The following is a 17,607-nucleotide window of genomic DNA, read 5'->3' as shown; positions in this document are numbered from 1 at the left end:
AAGAGTTAGGTAGAGAGAGCGAGGGATAAAGATTCCTGTTGCTATTGTAAATGCCAATTAAACACAATTATCCTATGCCCTCTGGGAAGGCACACTTCCATTGTTCGACCCCCCCCCCCCTTTAACCCTCTGTCTCCCATCCCCCTTGGGTGTACATGTAGTAAATGGGGAAGAGAGTGTGGGAAAGCAGGATGGTCTCTTACTCACACATCCTCCAGTCAATAGAGCACACCCCAGCACCCCTCCATCCACCCACCCCCCAGCCCCTACCTCCCTCTTCCCCTGCCTCCCTCCCTCCTCCTCTCCTCCTCCCAGCCGAGACACACCCTTTCAGCCTGCCGCCCTGATCACTGCCTCTGTGGAGCATGAGGGCGCGTGTGCTCACCCCCCCCACCCCACCCCACCTGAACTTACACCACACAGCCTAGATATGAGCGTTTGTGTGTGTTTGTTTGTGTGTATGTGTGTACTTACCTACCACTGTTAATTTACCTCTTCCCCATTCATCGACTTGTTTTAAAACTACGGCTACCATGTCAAAGTTCTACACTTGATCCTGTATCGCCAGGCAGGTCGCTGTTCTTATTTCTCAAGCTTCCATCACTATAATGTGTTATTGTTTGTCTTCTAATAACATGCCAATTGCTTGTATAACACTTTTGACTGCTCCCAAATAAACATAGAAATGTAGTTAAATGGAACTCTGGAAGCATTAGAATCAAGCTTTATTAATTTGAACTGTTGCATGCACATTGGTTGAAGGTTAGTTGAGCTAACCCTAACCCTATTTGCATCTCACTAAGTACACATACAATGGAACTGTTAATTATGCTGCTCTTTGCTGTCACCTAGAAGTGTAACTACATTACTGATATACTGTCTGGTTCTAAATCTCAATTTCCAAATCAACAAAAACAAATCCTGTGTGAGCGTTTCTTCTTTTGGACAACATGTACATGTGCTGTGCATGTATAATTGTAAATATACAAATACATATAAAAAAACAAAACGTCAATATCTGGGAGAAGCAGATGGTCAGGGCCTTTTTGGAGGGAAAAGCTTCCTCTTTCTTTTCAAGTCCTCAAGACACATTGCTTCAAGCGAGTATGCAGATGCTACCACATCATTTGAGTATGAACGCATTCCAATGTGGACATTCCTTCGTCCTCTATTGAGCAACAATAGAGATGGCCTCATTATGGAGACCTCTTCATACACACACACTCCTCCCACGCACACACACGCCAAACCGTCTCCATGGCTTTAAGCCCAGATGTCCCAGAGTGTGTGTGGGTAAGTGTGTGTGTGTGCGTGCGTGTGCAGCCAAAGGCCCTCTCCCTGCTCTGAGGAATGTGTGAGAGCCGCGACCTGCTCCTCTTTCCCACACGTAAGCCCCCATTCAGGCCATCGGCCCACCCTGCTTCCCCAGCCTCTGATCCGTCAGTCCTTATTATGCCTGAGCTTCAATAGGCCATCTGGACCTCGACTGGGACAGCCAGGGCCTCCTACTTACCCCACACTCACCTAGTACACGCTTCAGGTGGCGGGTGGAATAAACACACACACAATGTGTATATTGACATATTATTCCTGTGTACTGTATAAACATCAAGCATGTAGCCTAAATATTCCCTCAGAAATAACTAAAGGAATGGAAGGGAGATGCAGTGAACTGTCAATGTAAAAATGAATCAATAAAAGTGATAGATGAAGTATTCTTAGGATTAAAGGAAGATATTGATCGCTGAATTGTGTATCAATTTGAACCGGAAAACGCTATCCAACAATGGCTGCCACCAACCAAGGCATTGAGCAAACAACACCAGTGAAAGGGGTCTAAAATCTGACAGAAGGTGTTCGACAACGCAAGAAGTTTCCCGCCTCAAGTCGTTTTTTTCTTCTTCCTTGCTGCACGCCTTCACTGTGAATGTCAGGTCACATGCCCCTGGAGTGCCATAGACCCACACAACACAGCAGAATCTGCCTCCTCCAGGAAGGGGTCAGGCGTTTCCCAGGTTCTCTGTGTGTGTGTGTGTGTGGCTGCAGTCACAAGGATACTTCACAGGGCCCATGTGTGACACCCGGCACCTGCCCCTCTCTTTGTGGGAGAGCCATGCCCTGGCTCCAGCTCTGAAGGCAGGGCACACAGAGTCAGGGGCTGGTACAATACACCAGCTCAGAATGCATTGTGGTGTTCTTTACAAGTTCCATTTTGGCGGGAGAAGAAAATTTGTGATGGATGAGAAGGGTTTGAAAAAGACAAAACAAACAAAACAAAATAAACATTCTTTAACTGAACCTGAAACAAAATGAAGAAAAGTTCACTGGCACAACAACTTGAAACTTAAACGCTTAAAAGGTAGAATGGTAACAAAAGAATGATAATGAAAGCTTGATCTGGCCCATTACTCTTAATGTAAAAAAAAAAAAAAAAAAGGAATTCCCAATACAGTCAAGAAACAGGAACAAACATTGCACTTTCAAGGGGCTAACAACATATGCCCGTCTACAAGTTTCGTGGGCTGACAGTGGTTTCCCGCGCAGTGAGGCCAGCAGCTGCCCTGCCTTCAAAGCCTAATCCTGGAGGCAGTGTTGTCCCAACTTTCCCACAGCACACTTTCAACAGCGCAACAAAAGAAGTGTGCCGTGCTCAATACCGCATTAGTCCCGGTCCTCAATGGGGCATCTAATTCCCGAGAGACCATACGGAAAAACATCACATTGATACAACCCTTGAAGATTAACATAGCATTATTCCTCAAAACCCATTAGCCTACATTTACATTACATTTAGTCATTTAGCAGACGCTCTTATCCAGAGCGACTTACAGTAGGTACAGGGACATTCCGCTGAGGCAAGTAGGGTGAAGTGCCTTGCCCAAGGACACAACGTTATTTTGTACAGCTGGGAATCGAACCGGCAACCTTCTGATTACTAGCCCGACTCCCTAACCACTCAGCCATCTGACCCCCCACATTTGCCTAATAGCTAACCAATAGGCCTAGTCTAGTAGGCAAGGACTAAATTATAAGAAATAGCCATATATTTAACCATATAGCAGTCATTTTATGAATTGATGTTTATAGTCAAAGTGCTTTCATGCAGTTATTGTATTTAAGCCTGTAGCCTACCTAAATGTTGAATGGAATCCTCAAAAGGCTGACATTATTCGAAATATTAGCGGGAAAAAGCGCGGCCTGAACGCTTATAGCTAATCTCTTGATCCAGACTAATCTGTTCGGATCCCCATTCATGAATTGTGGACAACTTCTCCCGCCTTTTGGTCTGTCTGCCTTTCATGTGAATGGGTGTAACACCTTGGAATGCGGGCGCAAGGAATAGAGTCAACTTTTCATGGCACCCTTTAATTGCACGCTCCACCTGTTCCCATGGGACAAGCTAACTGTCCCCCGGCGACAGACAGTCAATTTAGCATGAAGCAATTGTAGCCTTTGTCATTGGGCTGCGTTCCGGATTGGCTCACTAGTGTGGGAACACCCTGTCAAACACTAACTCACGCGGGTTTACAGTGCAAGGGCTGGAGCTATAAATTGAGGAGCCCCGGAGAGCTGGGACAACCAACTTCCAAGATCAAGTGTGGCCTACAAAACATAAACGCAGGGCAATGCCACCTGTCAATGCTTGCAACTTAGTCCTTAGCACAAAAGATACAATCAAAGTGAGTACAAACAACTTCCTAAATAATCTCTGAGTATGTGTGATCTTTAAAAAAACGGTCAATAATTCTGTAAATGTCACCTGTCATCTAACTTTGTTTTTTTTGTTTGCTCTCTAGCTAAGGAAACCAGCTGTGGAGAAAATGCGCAGAGATCGCATTAACAACAGCATAGAGCAACTCAAGACCCTCCTTCACACCGAGCTCCAAGCACACCAGCCGAACTCGAAGCTCGAGAAAGCTGACATCCTCGAGACAGCCGTGTTCTACCTGAAAGACAACCTGCACTCGGCACCTGTCTCGGTCCACGCAGGCTCAGTTGGACAGGGCTATTCTGAGGGATTCTCCCGCTGTCTAGAAGAAACGCTTCGTTTCCTCTCCGCTCACAACCAGCCTTCAGAATCTAAGAAACTTGTCAGTCACTTCCACCGGTCTCAACAGACTCCAGGAGCCGAGTCCGTGCTGCGGAACCGCCCGGTGGTCCCCAGCAGGAACCTGAGTGTTCCTAAAAGCGTCACATCTGCAGGTGCAAGAACAGTGGTGTGGAGACCATGGTGATGAACGTGTATGGAAAATGAGATTGCGCAAACCCAGAATTAAGACTGTCAATGTGAAAATAATGAGATACCTTCCTGGCTTGTTTTAGGAGCTATTGTAGGATTACTTTCTTCATTAATACATTTGCATGTCAGTTAACGGTGAAATAGTGACATATTCAGCGAATGAGTTACCCATTGTTTGCGCAAAAGCGTACACCTATTCTATCTTCACCATGTGAAGGCAAATGTTTACATATTGTAAAAGCGTGTTTGTTGATTCTTGATTCAGTGTATAACTGCGTATGGCACTTGTTTCTGAGAATGTTTCCTATCTCGGCTTTGATCTAGGCTAATGTATCACATTGATATGCCCATTTTTCATTGTAATAAAATCAATTTAGAAAGAATGGATAAAGAAACTGTCCTCATGTGGATCTTAACCTAAACGAGTGAAACAGCTATAGTCAATTCCTGGGTTAGACTAATATTAATATGCTAAACCTGAACGTGCATGAAAATAAGAAACTCATGAAATCGTGGGTATGCAGCATGTCTTCTCCCAATTCAGGAATTAAAACTTTAGGTATATCAAATTGCCTACTTGATAAACCACATCATCTCTATCTACCTCCCCCCATCCACAAGCACACACGCGCGCGCACACACACACGCCGACAGAGAAAAGCTGCATTCAAGATCCCAAGTTTTCAAATTGGATTTCTGAAGGAAGCCTCGCCCCTTAATTTTTCCCATTAATCTTTTTTACTTCAAGAAAGCCTGGAGCCAGACAGTTCTGGCGGGAGGCTACATGAGACCCATGCACATTCTATTGAGTAAACATTTTCAAGCTCAATAGTCCAGCTGCTGTTTAGAACACAAAGGCAGCCCCGCCGTACCCGGAAACCCCCGGATAACCTGAGCTTTCCCACACTCACACTATTCAAAGAAGTCAATTAGAAGTGTGGTGCTTTTCGCGCCAACGTTCTTAACCCCACGTTTGTCTGTGTAGCTACCACGTGTTGACATATGGTCAGGATGTAAAATAGAGAATACAGTTAGTTTATACTGCTTATTTAAGTCTTTTCTGTTTTGAGTGGGAAGGAGTAGGCTATGTCTAATGATAGAAACAATACCATTTTGTTAGAGGTATTTGAAGAATGCCACATACAGATGTCCCAATTGTTCTTCACATAATTATACTGCATTAGTCTACATAACAAAGCATTCTGCAGCAGCATGGATGATAAATGCACTTAGCCCTGGCATTCTTGACATAACTTCACGAAAGACCATGAAAGACCAGAATAGCTTTGACATGAACAAAAGAAAATGTATGCTAAAAAGCACTCTCCCACAGTGATGTCATTATATCTTGGTGTCCCTCTGTGTATTGTGCAAATATGTGTTCTGCATATTCATATATTCACATTCCTTTTTATTGAATATGTCATTCAACCATTAGCCCTCTAGGTTAATCTGTAAACTTATGGGATTCATTGTAGAGCCTAAATGAATACCCAAGTTTGGGCATTATCTGTTCCCTGTCGGTGTTACATTCCTTGATTGGTCAATTTATCAAATAGGTGTTGTGGCACTGAAAGATGCTGTTAAATATGCTGTGTATAAATTGCTATAAAACTACTTCAAATAATATATCTTTATTTTTAAGCAGCATCTTTATATCGCTAAGCCCTTCTAGGAAAAGTATTTTAGATACATCCCCATGTTCTCACTGGAGGTGTGTAGAAGTGTGTCTCTCTGCCCTCGCACAACATGATGAACCGTGGGAGTGTGGCAGCACTTAGGTGACACTGCCTCGGAATCCTGTTATCTGTCAATGTCACAGGAGTCTGTGACACTAAAGGTATGCCTGATGTGAGAGAAAAGATGGAGGTGTTTTTCTTGACACACTAAATATCCTGGCCAGACCAGCAATACAAAATGTTTTGCTTGTGTACTTTGAAAGCAGTTTTTTAAATACATATACATATAGTTCTAGAAGTTGTCGTCCTAAGAGTATGGTGTAAAAAGGAGGGAGATAATTATCAGGACCATCTAAGACATCGATTGGTACAAAAGTAGTGTAAAAACTGCAAATCAAATTAATCTTGATATTTTATTATTAATTAATTCACGTCACAAAAAATAATACAAAAGCAAAGTACTCTATATTGTTACTGAAATAATTTAATATTGTCACAGATTACATTTATAATTCAATCTACATTAATACAGGCACATTTTGAAGATAATTCACTTCTAATTGCATTCTGCAGTAAAACAGACAATTAAAATACAAAATACATTTTATGAAAATAAATTCCCCCCCATTCCTTTTTTTTACTGAAACAGATTGAGGCCTACAGACTGACCATCCTCACACTCAATGACTCATCCATTTTGAGAAAAGTGCAAACGCTCTCCGTAAAACCAGTCTGTCATCAGTGAAATTAAGTATGCAGGTGATGAGGTAAATATTGATGAGCTCTTTGAAGTACTAGCCTGTTTAGGGTTAAAGTGGGTCTAGCTAAGGATTATATATGCCTAAACCAGGTATTAATACCCAACAGTACCCAATACTCAATTATTCATGACATAAAGTAATGACCATCAGTAATGGCCACAGCCATACAGAACATGCTATAAGCCAGTCAGTCTACGTACAATCAGAGAAGGTGTGAGGAGGGGCATTTCACTCTGACAGCTCAGCCAGTGTATCAGATTACAAAGACCCAATGTTACTAAAATGATTATTTTCAATTAGAAGTGTACTTCTGATATAACATCTGCATGTTCAGAACATTTTAACACTAGGAACCTTTTCTTTTACAATGTTCTATTCAGAACAATACACAACATGTTGACTTTGACCTTGACACTTATATAAGTCTGCTTTGCTTTCAGCCTCAAATGTAGTCCTTATAAGGATGCTGCATTGATGTCTATTTTCTGGGTTATTAAAACATCTATAAAAGGAAGACTCAATGAATACAGTTTGTCCCTAATGACAGATGTATATAGCAATGGTAATACAGGTCTTCTGCACTGACAATACCATAAGATTAAGGGAACACACAGCGGCCATATCCAATAACAGGAAACGCATCAGTGTAACAGGAAGTAGCTATACATGTGTAAAATCCATGGTTGACCACAACAGTTTGATTGGGTCCATGGACCCATGGACGGAAACAGTCTTGTACCATCCTTGTGTCTGTCAGACACAAGCAGCTTCTTTCAGCAGGCCGTCACACTCCAGACGATCCACCAGGAGGTGCTATGGCGCAGCAATTCCCTTTAAAAGCAGCTGATTACATTCTTATTCGTGAGTAAGGTTCAGTGCAGGCTCATCAGGGCATCGAGGGCCAATATTAGGATGGGTTCAAGGAGACAATTCTCTCTTACTTCATTGCCAGTCTTGTATGGGTGAGAGATATGGGTCTAAGGGAGGGGGTAGTCTGTTCTCTGGAGGGTTAAAATTGGATTAGTTGGGGGATAGGAGGCTAGGTTGGACGAGATGAAACTACAATACCTCATCTCTAGCCCATGTAGGGGTACTTCCAATCTTGGAGGGGTACATGGGTCTCCTTGACAACCTGCGGTGATGTCCATCGCAGAACGTAGTGGGGGCCGCCAGGTTTGTCATTAGTTCCTATAGAGACAGTCGAGTTCATGGTTTACAATCCTATTCATAAATGCATCCCCATAGAGATGATCACTCAGAAACTCATCTTGTTATAAGAACTATAAAAATCACTGAAACTTGCATTTTGCAACATGACAGAACACACTAATTTACAGTGAATCATTCCAAAATATAAAATCCAATAAAAAATTCCAAGGATAAACGTGCTCCAGATAATTATTAGGGCCACGTGCTGGATTTACGTCGGAGCGAACACCAACGGGATGGCAGCTCTGAAGGAGCAGGGATGGGATGGGTTGGTGGCAGACAGAGGCTAATCTCACCTGAGGCTCTGGCGCCACCAAATGGTTGCTGGGCGACGATGGAGCCGGTGGACTTGTCGTTGACGTAGTAGTTGCCTGCGGCGTTCCTGAGGACCCTGGCTGCCTCGTCCACCACAGTCCTGGAGGACAGGACACATGGTTAGGACATAGCTTGAACAGACACAGGTCTCAAAGACAGTACACGAGACTGTACTATTCGGGGACTGTCCAAAGTTGGCTTATTAGGACACAATCCTCTGAATGTATCATATAAAACCTTTATTAGATGCCTGCATGTTACATTTATATAGACCGCATACACAGTTCATGGGTACATTGTTTTATCTAAAGTGGCCTAATTACTATTACTAGAGCAGTGCCTGTTTGCGGCTTATGAGATTAATGGCTTCTTCGCTAAGTGCAGCTCAACATAGCATCAAACATGATTAATTAGGCGATATATATATTCTTTTTGATAATTAGCTCATCCAGCTGTACTCCTTTGGCCATGCCAGGTAGTTGAGCACCGTGTTGTATATTTTTTATTGTTGTTTGTATAACATGTCATGTGTCTTATGAAGTAGTATTCATTCATGCTATGCGTGTGCTTTGTAATACGTTGGCACTTCACATTCTCCAGGAGAGTGCTCGATCTCTCATTTCAGAGATGGCCCAAATGGGTGATCTCGTTTTTTTGCTTCCCTCTGGAAAATTAGTGTCAAAAAGTGTTTGCATCCCCCAACCCATTCCCCCCCCCCCTCCCACTGTGAAGTGCATCGTGTTGCCTCCTGGTATGAAATGCACTATATAAATAAAGTTAAGACAATAAGGAAAATGGTTAGAAGTCGAACAAGTTACTGAAATCGAACAGAGCTGGGTTGAAAGAAAGAGAGAGTGTGTGTGTGTCTTACTTGTCTTTAGCGAACACAGCTCCGGTGAGGGCGTACGGCGACGTGCTGTCGATCAGCTGGAGGATCTGCTTGTAGTCGTTCTCAGGGTAGACGTACACAGACAGGATCGGCCCAAAGATCTCCTGCAGGAGACGCAGACAGAGGGAGGGTCTTAATACACCCAGATGTACAGTCCAGACGAGCTAGCTCCACTGGGGTTGGGATGAAGGTGAACAGGCTCCGTCACAGATGTGTGAACTCTGGCAGGAGACCCGTATCTCCAAAACCATTAAACATGAAGCCACCGGGCAATACGCTTTTAAAAGTGAAAACGACTTCCTACATCGTCGACAGGTTCCTCACCTCGTTCATGATGGGATCCCGTGGGTCTGTGGTCTCTATGATAGTAGGCTCCACAAAGTAGCCCTTCTTATCGTCGCAGTTGCCCCCGGCGATGATGCTCAGGTTGGCCGAGGACTTGGCATGGTCCAGCCACTTCTTGTTACGAGCAAAGGACTGTGGGAAAAGAGTACAGAGACTCACTGATCCTGTACTATAATCAAGCCTGCGAGTGTGGAAATCCAATGTTCCTGAGTTACAGAAAGTTGCGTACCTTGTCATCGATGACGGCAGAGAAGAAGGTGCTGAAGTCCTCCACAGGCTGTCAAGCACAGACCAAAACAACCCAATTATCACAACCTGACTTCTAATTAAAACATCGGTAAGCCCTCAACTGTTTTTCTATCCCCCTCAGAGTAAACACACAACTACTATGAAATATAAAGTCGGTATATTAGTATCGGTCTTATCTAATCAAGGAACCCATCACTACGATGGTGTACAAGAAAGCATGTCTAGGCTTACGAGAGGTCAACAGGCGTTCTTTTTTCTACTCACGTCCCCCAGGTTGATCTGCTTGTGGATGTCCAGGAGCCCCTGCTTGATCTGGGGCCACAGGCTGTCAGGAACATACATCCTGGAGCAGGCAGAGCACTTCTGGCCCCCGTACTCAAACGCTGAGCGGATGGTCCCAGTCACCACGCTTTGCACGTCCGCCGACTTGTGGACGAAGTGGAAGTTCTTCCCGCCACACTCTGAGAGGCAGGAGAGGAGAGGAGGGAACAGGGAAGCTGATGAAATGTTTTCATACCGATCCAAAGTGAACTCCTCCTGTGTCTGAGAAGCTTGGTCTTTTTTGGAACGGTTGTTTGCCATTCCCTCGAGGACCAGTGTTAAAAGGGATCGTCTTTGAGTAGTGGGACCGATCCACGTCGGTGTGGGAAGTACGTTTTGCTCGGTGGTGCCACCTACCTCCGCCCACACGGGGGAAGTTCCTGTAGATGTCTAGGTTCTGGGCCACCTGTTTCCACAGCCTCTTGAACGTCCTGGAGAGGAAAAACATGTCTGTCAAACTCCTGAGGTACAGCGTCCACTGCTCCAAGCACTGAGCTTGTATTAGCATGTGTCACTGCCTTTAATTCAGCCTGTGTTACTTGTTCTGTAAAACGCAAAATACATTTTATTATCAAACTTAGTTTTTTTTTATCAAGAGACTTGATTTTTTTTTTCATTAGAGTATTTCTGCATCATGCTATGCACTAATGTTAATACGATGTTATGGTTGCACTGGAGCTAAGATACTATATTGCTCACCATGCCTAGTAGCTGATATGGGGTTACTTTGCGCTGTGGCTAGAAAATAGAGATTGTTTCTTTGCTCTGACTACTAAAATATTGTTAAAACTATGCACTACTAATCCTTGACCTTCTGCTGCACTTCATCCCCAATATGTACGTTGTTTTGGATAAAAGGGTCTGCTAAAAGAATGTCATCTCAAAAGTAAATATTGCTAACTGATAGAGTGCTGATGACGTACGGAACGCTGCCAGTGAAGTTGATGCCCGCCAGGTGCTCGGAGGAGGTGATGGTGTCTCCGAACACGGGCCCATCGGCCGGGACGAACTGGATGATGTTGGGGGGCAGACCGCAGTCCCTCAGTACCTTGTACACCGCGTAGCTGGCCGACATGGCTGTGTCGCTGGGCTTCCACAGAACCACGTTCCCCTGACACACAGACCAAGGAGAGGACAAAGTAGAAAAAAAAACAAATAATAACTCATACATTATTAACGATCAAATTCACAGGCCACACACCTCAGGAATAAACAGCCACTGTCACTGAAGATTCAAGCAGGCACAGGGAATTCTTGTCCTCAACAATTAATCCACGTCACAGTACGTTTATGAGAATGTCTTTCTCACAAACATAGACAGTAAGAAGGACTGACCATGATGGCAGGGGTTCCTGCAAGATTCCCACCAATTGCAGTGAAGTTGAAAGGGGCGACAGCGGCCACAAATCCCTGGAATACAACACATATAATATGTTAAAAACAACTGGTGAGGACACAGCCAGTGTCGACACATCAAAAAAATCCTTTCAGACTCTGATCATGATATGATTCTCATTATACAGTTGTAGATAGTGATAGTATATAGGGACAGTGGAGAGGTAGGTGGCCCTGGGGCCCAGGAGGGTGCTGTGCTGGGTGCAGACAGGGAGCCCGTACCTCCAGGCCGCGGTACAGCATGGTGTTGGTACTGCCGTCGCTGTCCAGGGGCTGCTGGGCCTCTAGCTCGATGGCGTGTTTGGCGTTGAACCGGAAGAAGTCGATCAGCTCCGGGGCAGCATCGATCTCCGCCTGCACCACCGTCTTACCCTGGGAGAGAGGACCGGCACAGGAGAGGAGGGAGAGGAGGGGGAAGAGGGAGAGGAAGGGGAAGAGGAGGGAGAGGAAGGGGAAGAGGAAGAGGAGGGAGAAGAGGGAGAGGAGGGAGAAGAGGGAGAGGAGGGAGTGGAGGGAAAGGGAGGGGAAGAGGAAGAGGAGGGAGAAGAGGGAGAGGAGGGAGAGGAGGGAGAAGAGGAAGAGGAGGGAGAGGAAGGGGAAGAGGAAGAGGAGGGAGAAGAGGGAGAGGAGGGGGAAGAGGGAGAGGAGGGAGTGGAGGGAAAGGGAGGGGAAGAGGAAGAGGAGGGAGAAGAGGGAGATGAGGGAGAGGAGGGGGAAGAGGAAGAGGAAGAGGAGGGAGAGGAAGGGGAAGAGGAAGAGGAGGGAGAAGAGGGAGAGGAGGGAGAGCAGGGGGAAGAGGGAGAGGAGGGAGTGGAGGGAAAGGGAGGAAGGAGAGGATGGAGAGGAAGGAGAGGAGGGGGAGGAGGTATATCAGTACTGGTCACTGGATCTCTATTAATATTGTTCATTCGATCTACACCCGTGTGTCACGTTAGACCTGCAGGCTATCTAGAATGAGATATAGCTGCTGTGGGACTGAGGGCTTCCTGTACCTGGCCGATCATCGTCTTTGCCAGGATCTCTGCTCTCTTAGGTCCGCTAATGACGTCCGCAGCCTTGAAGAAGATCTGGGCTCGGTCCTGGACGGGCTTCAGGTCCCACTCGCGACGCGCTGCCACCGACGCCAGGATGGCTTTGTTCAACAGGTCCTGGAGGATCCATAGTCAAGCATGAGGAATTTGTCACAATGGTTGTGACAGCTCCCTTATCAACAGGTTGCCATTTCATTTGAGTGATTTGAAAGAGACTACCCGGAAATTTGGAGGAAAGCATGAACTGAAACTGTCTATCTACTGTATATTTCATTTAAGTATAAAGGCACTCTTTATTGATACAAATATGACATGATTACCTTGTCAGCATAGCAGAATTTGGCCACTTTGTGAGAGTGGTTGAAGGGCTTTTGGTAAAAGACAAAAGAAGGATGGTTGTTAACACAGCTCACAAAAGAGGGGAAAACAATCTTTCTCTGCACACATACTTTCTGGAAGCCACTGAATCTTATCTGACACCAGAGATAATCTACAACTGATAACAAACGATTACCAGAGCTTATACAAATAAACATGATAGGGACATAAAGCTGTCTGTTCAGTTTAAGGGAACTTTTTTCTGTACTGTATATATGAGCAGTGAGAGTTTTGGTTTCCAAGTTTCCATGTTTGCAGTCAGCAAAGCAGCGTGCAGCAATAGTTTGCTCAGATTACAGACAAGCCATTGACTCTACTCACCGACAGCTGGTACCTGATGTCTTTGGTCCACACATGTTCATCACCAACAATACAGGGAATCTCCTCTGTTGTCCCTTTTAGCTCGTTCAATGCCTGTCACACACACACACACACACAGGAAACACAAATCAGTTGATTTTCTGTGATTACAGGCTCCAAAGGAAAAACTGTTTACGCATTAAAGGGCATGAAAGTATGGATGTGTGTGAGTGTGTACTACTCGACAAAGTGTGGAGGTGTGTGATGTGTACTGGTGAAAGTATGGTGTGTGTGAGAGTGTGTGAGTGTGTACTAGTAGACTAAGTGTGGAGGTGTGTGTGTGTACTAGTGAAAGTATGGAAGTGTGTGAGTGTGTACTACTAGATAAAGTGTGGAGGTGTGTGATGTGTACTGGTGAAAGTATGGTGTGTGTGAGAGTGTGTACTAGTAGACAAAGTGTGGAGGTGTGAGTGTGTACTAGTGAAGGTATGGTGTGTGAGAGTGTGTGAGTGTGTACTAGTGAAGGTATGGTGTGTGAGAGTGTGTACTAGTGAAAGTATGGTGTGTGAGAGTGTGTGAATGTGTACTGGTGAAAGTATGGAGGTGTGTGAGAGTATACTAATGAAAATATGGAATGTGTGTATCAGAGAATAAGTGAGCGCTAACGTTCTGCAGCTCTGCCCTCTCCTGACTGCCCTCCTGAAAGCCCAGGATAGGCTCATTCTTCACCTCCACTGCAGCACAGGGGAATGTTTTAAACCTGCAGACAGGCAGGAGAACAAACAGAGAGACAGACATGGTTACAGATTAACATTGCGGTGTTAACGTTCATTTAAAGCTCTGTCGGGGTGACAGCGTATCTTGTAATATCTAACTAGATTTCCCGGTCTCTGTTTGTCCATCTGTCCACGTCTCGAGAACAGGACAGAGTATGAAGTTGAAAATCAACCGGCTCAGGGGGACCCAAGGACGTGCAGTGACGTTGTTTGGATGAACCAATGGCCTATGGTTTAGCCCTGTACTACATGTATTTGATTTCCATTGCTTTGCTAGGCATCATCAAATGAGGACTTACTTGCTGGACAACATTTCAATTAGCAATTCAAAAATACATTTAAATCTTATTTAAGTTTTCTGGTCATACTGTTACTGAGAGCTTATTTTCATATCGCTTTTACCATGCAGGTACAGCCAAATGAGCAGTGCTGACTGTGAAATGCTGGCACAATAGTTTGAATCAGTTTATTTCAGTGTTTTCTTTATGGCTGAAATGTTGGCTACCTAACTAACCGCAAGACAATATGAAGTGGATACTTTATTTTCTGTATAGATCAGTGCATAGTGTTATGTTAGTGAATTAACTTGTTTACTGAGAAGAAAAAAAATCATGAGTGTTATTTTCTATTGCTGCTTTGTTATCTAAACATTATGAACATTGTAGAGCCTTGCTCTACACGTTGTCCTGTATTGTGGTGGTTGATAGAAGCCACTTCATCCTCGGTTGATAAATGTCCATACTGCAACACAGCCACAACCTCCTCTTCCTGTCACTCCATCTCCACTATCCATTAGGAAACTACTCATACACCATTCCTCGTCTCGTTTTTCTCAGTGTTGTGTTCTCCTTCGAGCCACTGTTGCCTTCAACAGGTTCTGATTGAGATTCTCCACTTGGCATGCCAGTTTGCACAATTTCAGGGCCATGCTCTCATAGTTGCCTTCCTGACCCTGGTTCTCACAGGGGACACCTTGGTATCTAGTGGGCCTGTACAGTTGCCTCCGGGTTGTGGTGAAGACGACGACGGGGCCCCCAAGGGCCTGTGGGGCACCAAGGCAGCAGCCGCTGGATTCTCATACCCAGGACCAAGGAGCGATCTCTGGGCATCACTTGTTTCTCTGGGCAATCGGCGCTTCACTGCCGGTCTTGTCTGACTTCCCAACAGCAGGTTTGAGAGAAGGAAGGAAGACATTTTCGTCACGGATGGGGATTCTTGATGGTGGCTGCTGTGTGGTGAGAATCTTCTGGTCCTTCCATATCAGTGAATTGCTGCTCAGAGCCATCAGGGCTTCTTTGTCTACCTTGCTCAACAAGCCAAAATCAGGTTGGTCCTTGTTCTTTCTCTCCGCTCTAACCATAGGATGCTGCCTCAGCAACATATATTTCTTGTCTATGGGGCAGTTATACACCAAGGTTCTTGATGGTGGCTGTTCTTGGGTGCTAAAACCCTGCTGGTCCTTCAGAATCACCAAGGCACTCTTGGCCTGCTGTGGTGGAGAGCATCAGGGTGGGTTTTCAGAACCATTGTCCCCTCCTGAACTTTGAAGGTTCTCTAAAAACCGAACTCGATACTGCAACAAGGACATCACTATAGCCTGTTTGGTGGTTGGTGGCTATGGTTGTTTCCATGGAAATTGAATAAATAACATTATTAAGTTTGTTCAAGGATAATATGTATATAATATCGGTATATTGTAAAAAGCACAGTATAGTCCCTAACAACAAAACAGTAAAACATTTGTATTTGTTTTATATTACGTAGACAGATAGGTCTGATATGCTCCTAAGGCTTGTTCTGTTAGTCTCCCATCCAGTCACTATGCTATTTGGTAACCTGCCCCACATCGACCATCTTTAAAGCTGTAATGAGTAACCTGAGATGAGATGTGGTATAAAACATGTAGTACTTATTTTATTATACTTACTCCTAGACAGTAGGCTAGACTTAATCCCAAGGACAGTCTAAGGGAATATAGGCTGTGTATAAGTTCAGCAACTTGTGCTGTTTGACATACCTTCTGCAAATCTTAACCAAACACGCTGTTGTTGTTTCCTTTATATATTCCTTTCATTTATATAACCTTTATTTCTTCGGGCATTTCATTTGACAAGTCCTTCTAAATCCTTTAAAAGCGATAGTAGACTTCCACCACCTGACCACATCCTGGCACCCACAGACCGTTATGTATGATTAACTACTGTAGTTTTAACAGCCACAGAAGGTCAGTCTCAGAGATAGGGCCTAACTGAAGTGGAGAGAGGAGCAAATAGTCAAACAATTCTGGTGTTGGACTCCTTTTCTGAGACCTTATTCCTCATCATCTGTCATCTGACCAATACAAACAGCTGTTCTCCACCCATGGGGTTCTCAGTCAAATCCTGCAGTAGAATCTTTAACAGTGTTTATTGATCTTTATCATCGTGAGGGGGCGAACTAAATACTCGTCCATCTGGACTTCCATATGTTTTTTCAGGTGTGAAAAGAATCCAATGCAAATAACTAAAAGTTTCAAAATGCTGCTCTGTTTGCATGTAAGCGCTGCTAGTGTTTCTGGTACACTTGAATAGAGCCCATATAGGAAGTGCTGCACACTGCATCTGCACGTCCGCGTCGTCTTCACGGGCCAACAGGAGCTGGAAACCTTAAGATCTAGATGTTGGTCGCAGGGCTGCAACTTGAAGCTCACCTCTCACGTTGAGCACACCAGTAAAGCGGTATCTTAATTCATTACATAACAGTTAGTTTCTGGCATTCCTTACTGGCAGTTAGTATGAGTACTATTCTATTCATATTTCCTGCGACGAAAGTATCTTCGAAACCTATCTCAAACTGTCATAAAAGATAAGTGACATTCATAAAGTCATTTCTTAGGTTATTTAGTCTCGTGTGTGTTCAGTGTGGTAGTAGCCTACATACCCCCTCCAAGACTGGCAGAGCGCCGATCTCACGCGCAGCATGGCTCGATGGATGAATATAAGTTGAGGGGGAAAAAAGACAGGAAATACAACCGGCGATTGATCGGGGACACCAGTTACTGTATCAATCTCTGATAAGATACATGAAATACTAAACCCCGTCTTGAGATTGTTTCACCAGATCCGTGTATCCACGTATCGCGAGTGTAGGGTAGGACCGTACCATTTGGTTGCGTATCGAGAGAGTATTTAGTATTTAAAACGATACTATTACATTTGCACGCTCATCATTATCAACCTTGTTTATCATCATGTGTATTCTTTGTATGGTGTAAAATGGGAAAATGTTGAGAAGCATATAAAAGTATATTTTAAAGGTAAAAGTATTAGCAGGTAAATCTCCCCTATTCGAATGAAACTTACAGAGAACCGAGAGGGCGAGTCGGTGGTTAGCCATTCAGCTGAAAGAAGACATCCCAACCAATCACAACACCGCACAGTGATCTCTAGAATCGGTCAGTTCTATTTTTGACAGATCAAAACGTCCGACATACACTGCATACCATATGGTAACTTCCTAGCTTCAAATATATTTATAGTCAAACAATTAGTCAAACAAAGCACTAATGGCGGATTCCTCCTCAACATTGCAAACCATTTTAAATTTCACATGATACAGACACGTATTTCATACTTCATATTTCATGTACACCAGTGGAGGCTTATGAAGGGAGGAAGAGGAGAATCATATAGATTTGAACCAATGACCAAGCATTATCAGATTAGTTAGAATTCAAACAG

General features: G+C 44.3%; 2 protein-coding genes across 2 annotated transcripts; one reads left to right on the top strand and one right to left on the bottom strand.

Moving 5' to 3' along the window:
- Window positions 1–3,555: 3,555 nt before the first annotated feature.
- Window positions 3,556–4,607, top strand: her2 (hairy-related 2). Its single transcript, XM_062469679.1, has 2 exons — window positions 3,556–3,680; window positions 3,798–4,607. The coding sequence occupies exons 1-2, from the start codon at window positions 3,627–3,629 to the stop codon at window positions 4,233–4,235; spliced, it is 492 nt and encodes a 163-aa protein (XP_062325663.1). The 5' UTR covers window positions 3,556–3,626; the 3' UTR covers window positions 4,236–4,607.
- Window positions 4,608–6,385: 1,778 nt separating this feature from the next.
- Window positions 6,386–17,011, bottom strand: aldh4a1 (aldehyde dehydrogenase 4 family, member A1). Its single transcript, XM_062461504.1, has 15 exons — window positions 16,808–17,011; window positions 13,779–13,872; window positions 13,134–13,226; window positions 12,755–12,802; window positions 12,396–12,551; window positions 11,626–11,775; window positions 11,344–11,418; window positions 10,932–11,119; window positions 10,366–10,439; window positions 9,952–10,148; window positions 9,668–9,715; window positions 9,418–9,570; window positions 9,076–9,197; window positions 8,186–8,304; window positions 6,386–7,868 (listed from the first exon to the last, which is right to left on the bottom strand). Exons 1-15 carry the CDS (start codon window positions 16,846–16,848, stop codon window positions 7,756–7,758), a joined length of 1,671 nt encoding a protein of 556 aa, XP_062317488.1. The 5' UTR covers window positions 16,849–17,011; the 3' UTR covers window positions 6,386–7,755.
- Between the last annotated feature and the right edge of the window lie 596 nt (window positions 17,012–17,607).

The sequence above is a fragment of the Osmerus eperlanus genome, chromosome 1, assembly GCF_963692335.1.
Source record: "Osmerus eperlanus chromosome 1, fOsmEpe2.1, whole genome shotgun sequence".
NCBI lineage: Eukaryota > Metazoa > Chordata > Actinopteri > Osmeriformes > Osmeridae > Osmerus > Osmerus eperlanus.
This window is presented reverse-complemented; position numbering and strand designations above follow the sequence as displayed.

Bases quoted from the DNA above. Each gene is read 5' to 3' on its own strand.
- her2 (XM_062469679.1), top strand. From the start codon at position 3,627: ATGCCACCTGTCAATGCTTGCAACTTAGTCCTTAGCACAAAAGATACA. The intron at 3,681-3,797 runs GTGAGTACAAAC...TTTGCTCTCTAG, and splicing joins GCACAAAAGATACAATCAAA to CTAAGGAAACCAGCTGTGGA.
- aldh4a1 (XM_062461504.1), bottom strand. From the start codon at position 16,848: ATGCTGCGCGTGAGATCGGCGCTCTGCCAGTCTTGGAGGGG. The intron at 12,552-12,754 runs GTAATCATGTCA...TGGATCCTCCAG, and splicing joins AATTCTGCTATGCTGACAAG to GACCTGTTGAACAAAGCCAT. The intron at 11,419-11,625 runs GTACGGGCTCCC...GTTGTATTCCAG, and splicing joins TGCTGTACCGCGGCCTGGAG to GGATTTGTGGCCGCTGTCGC.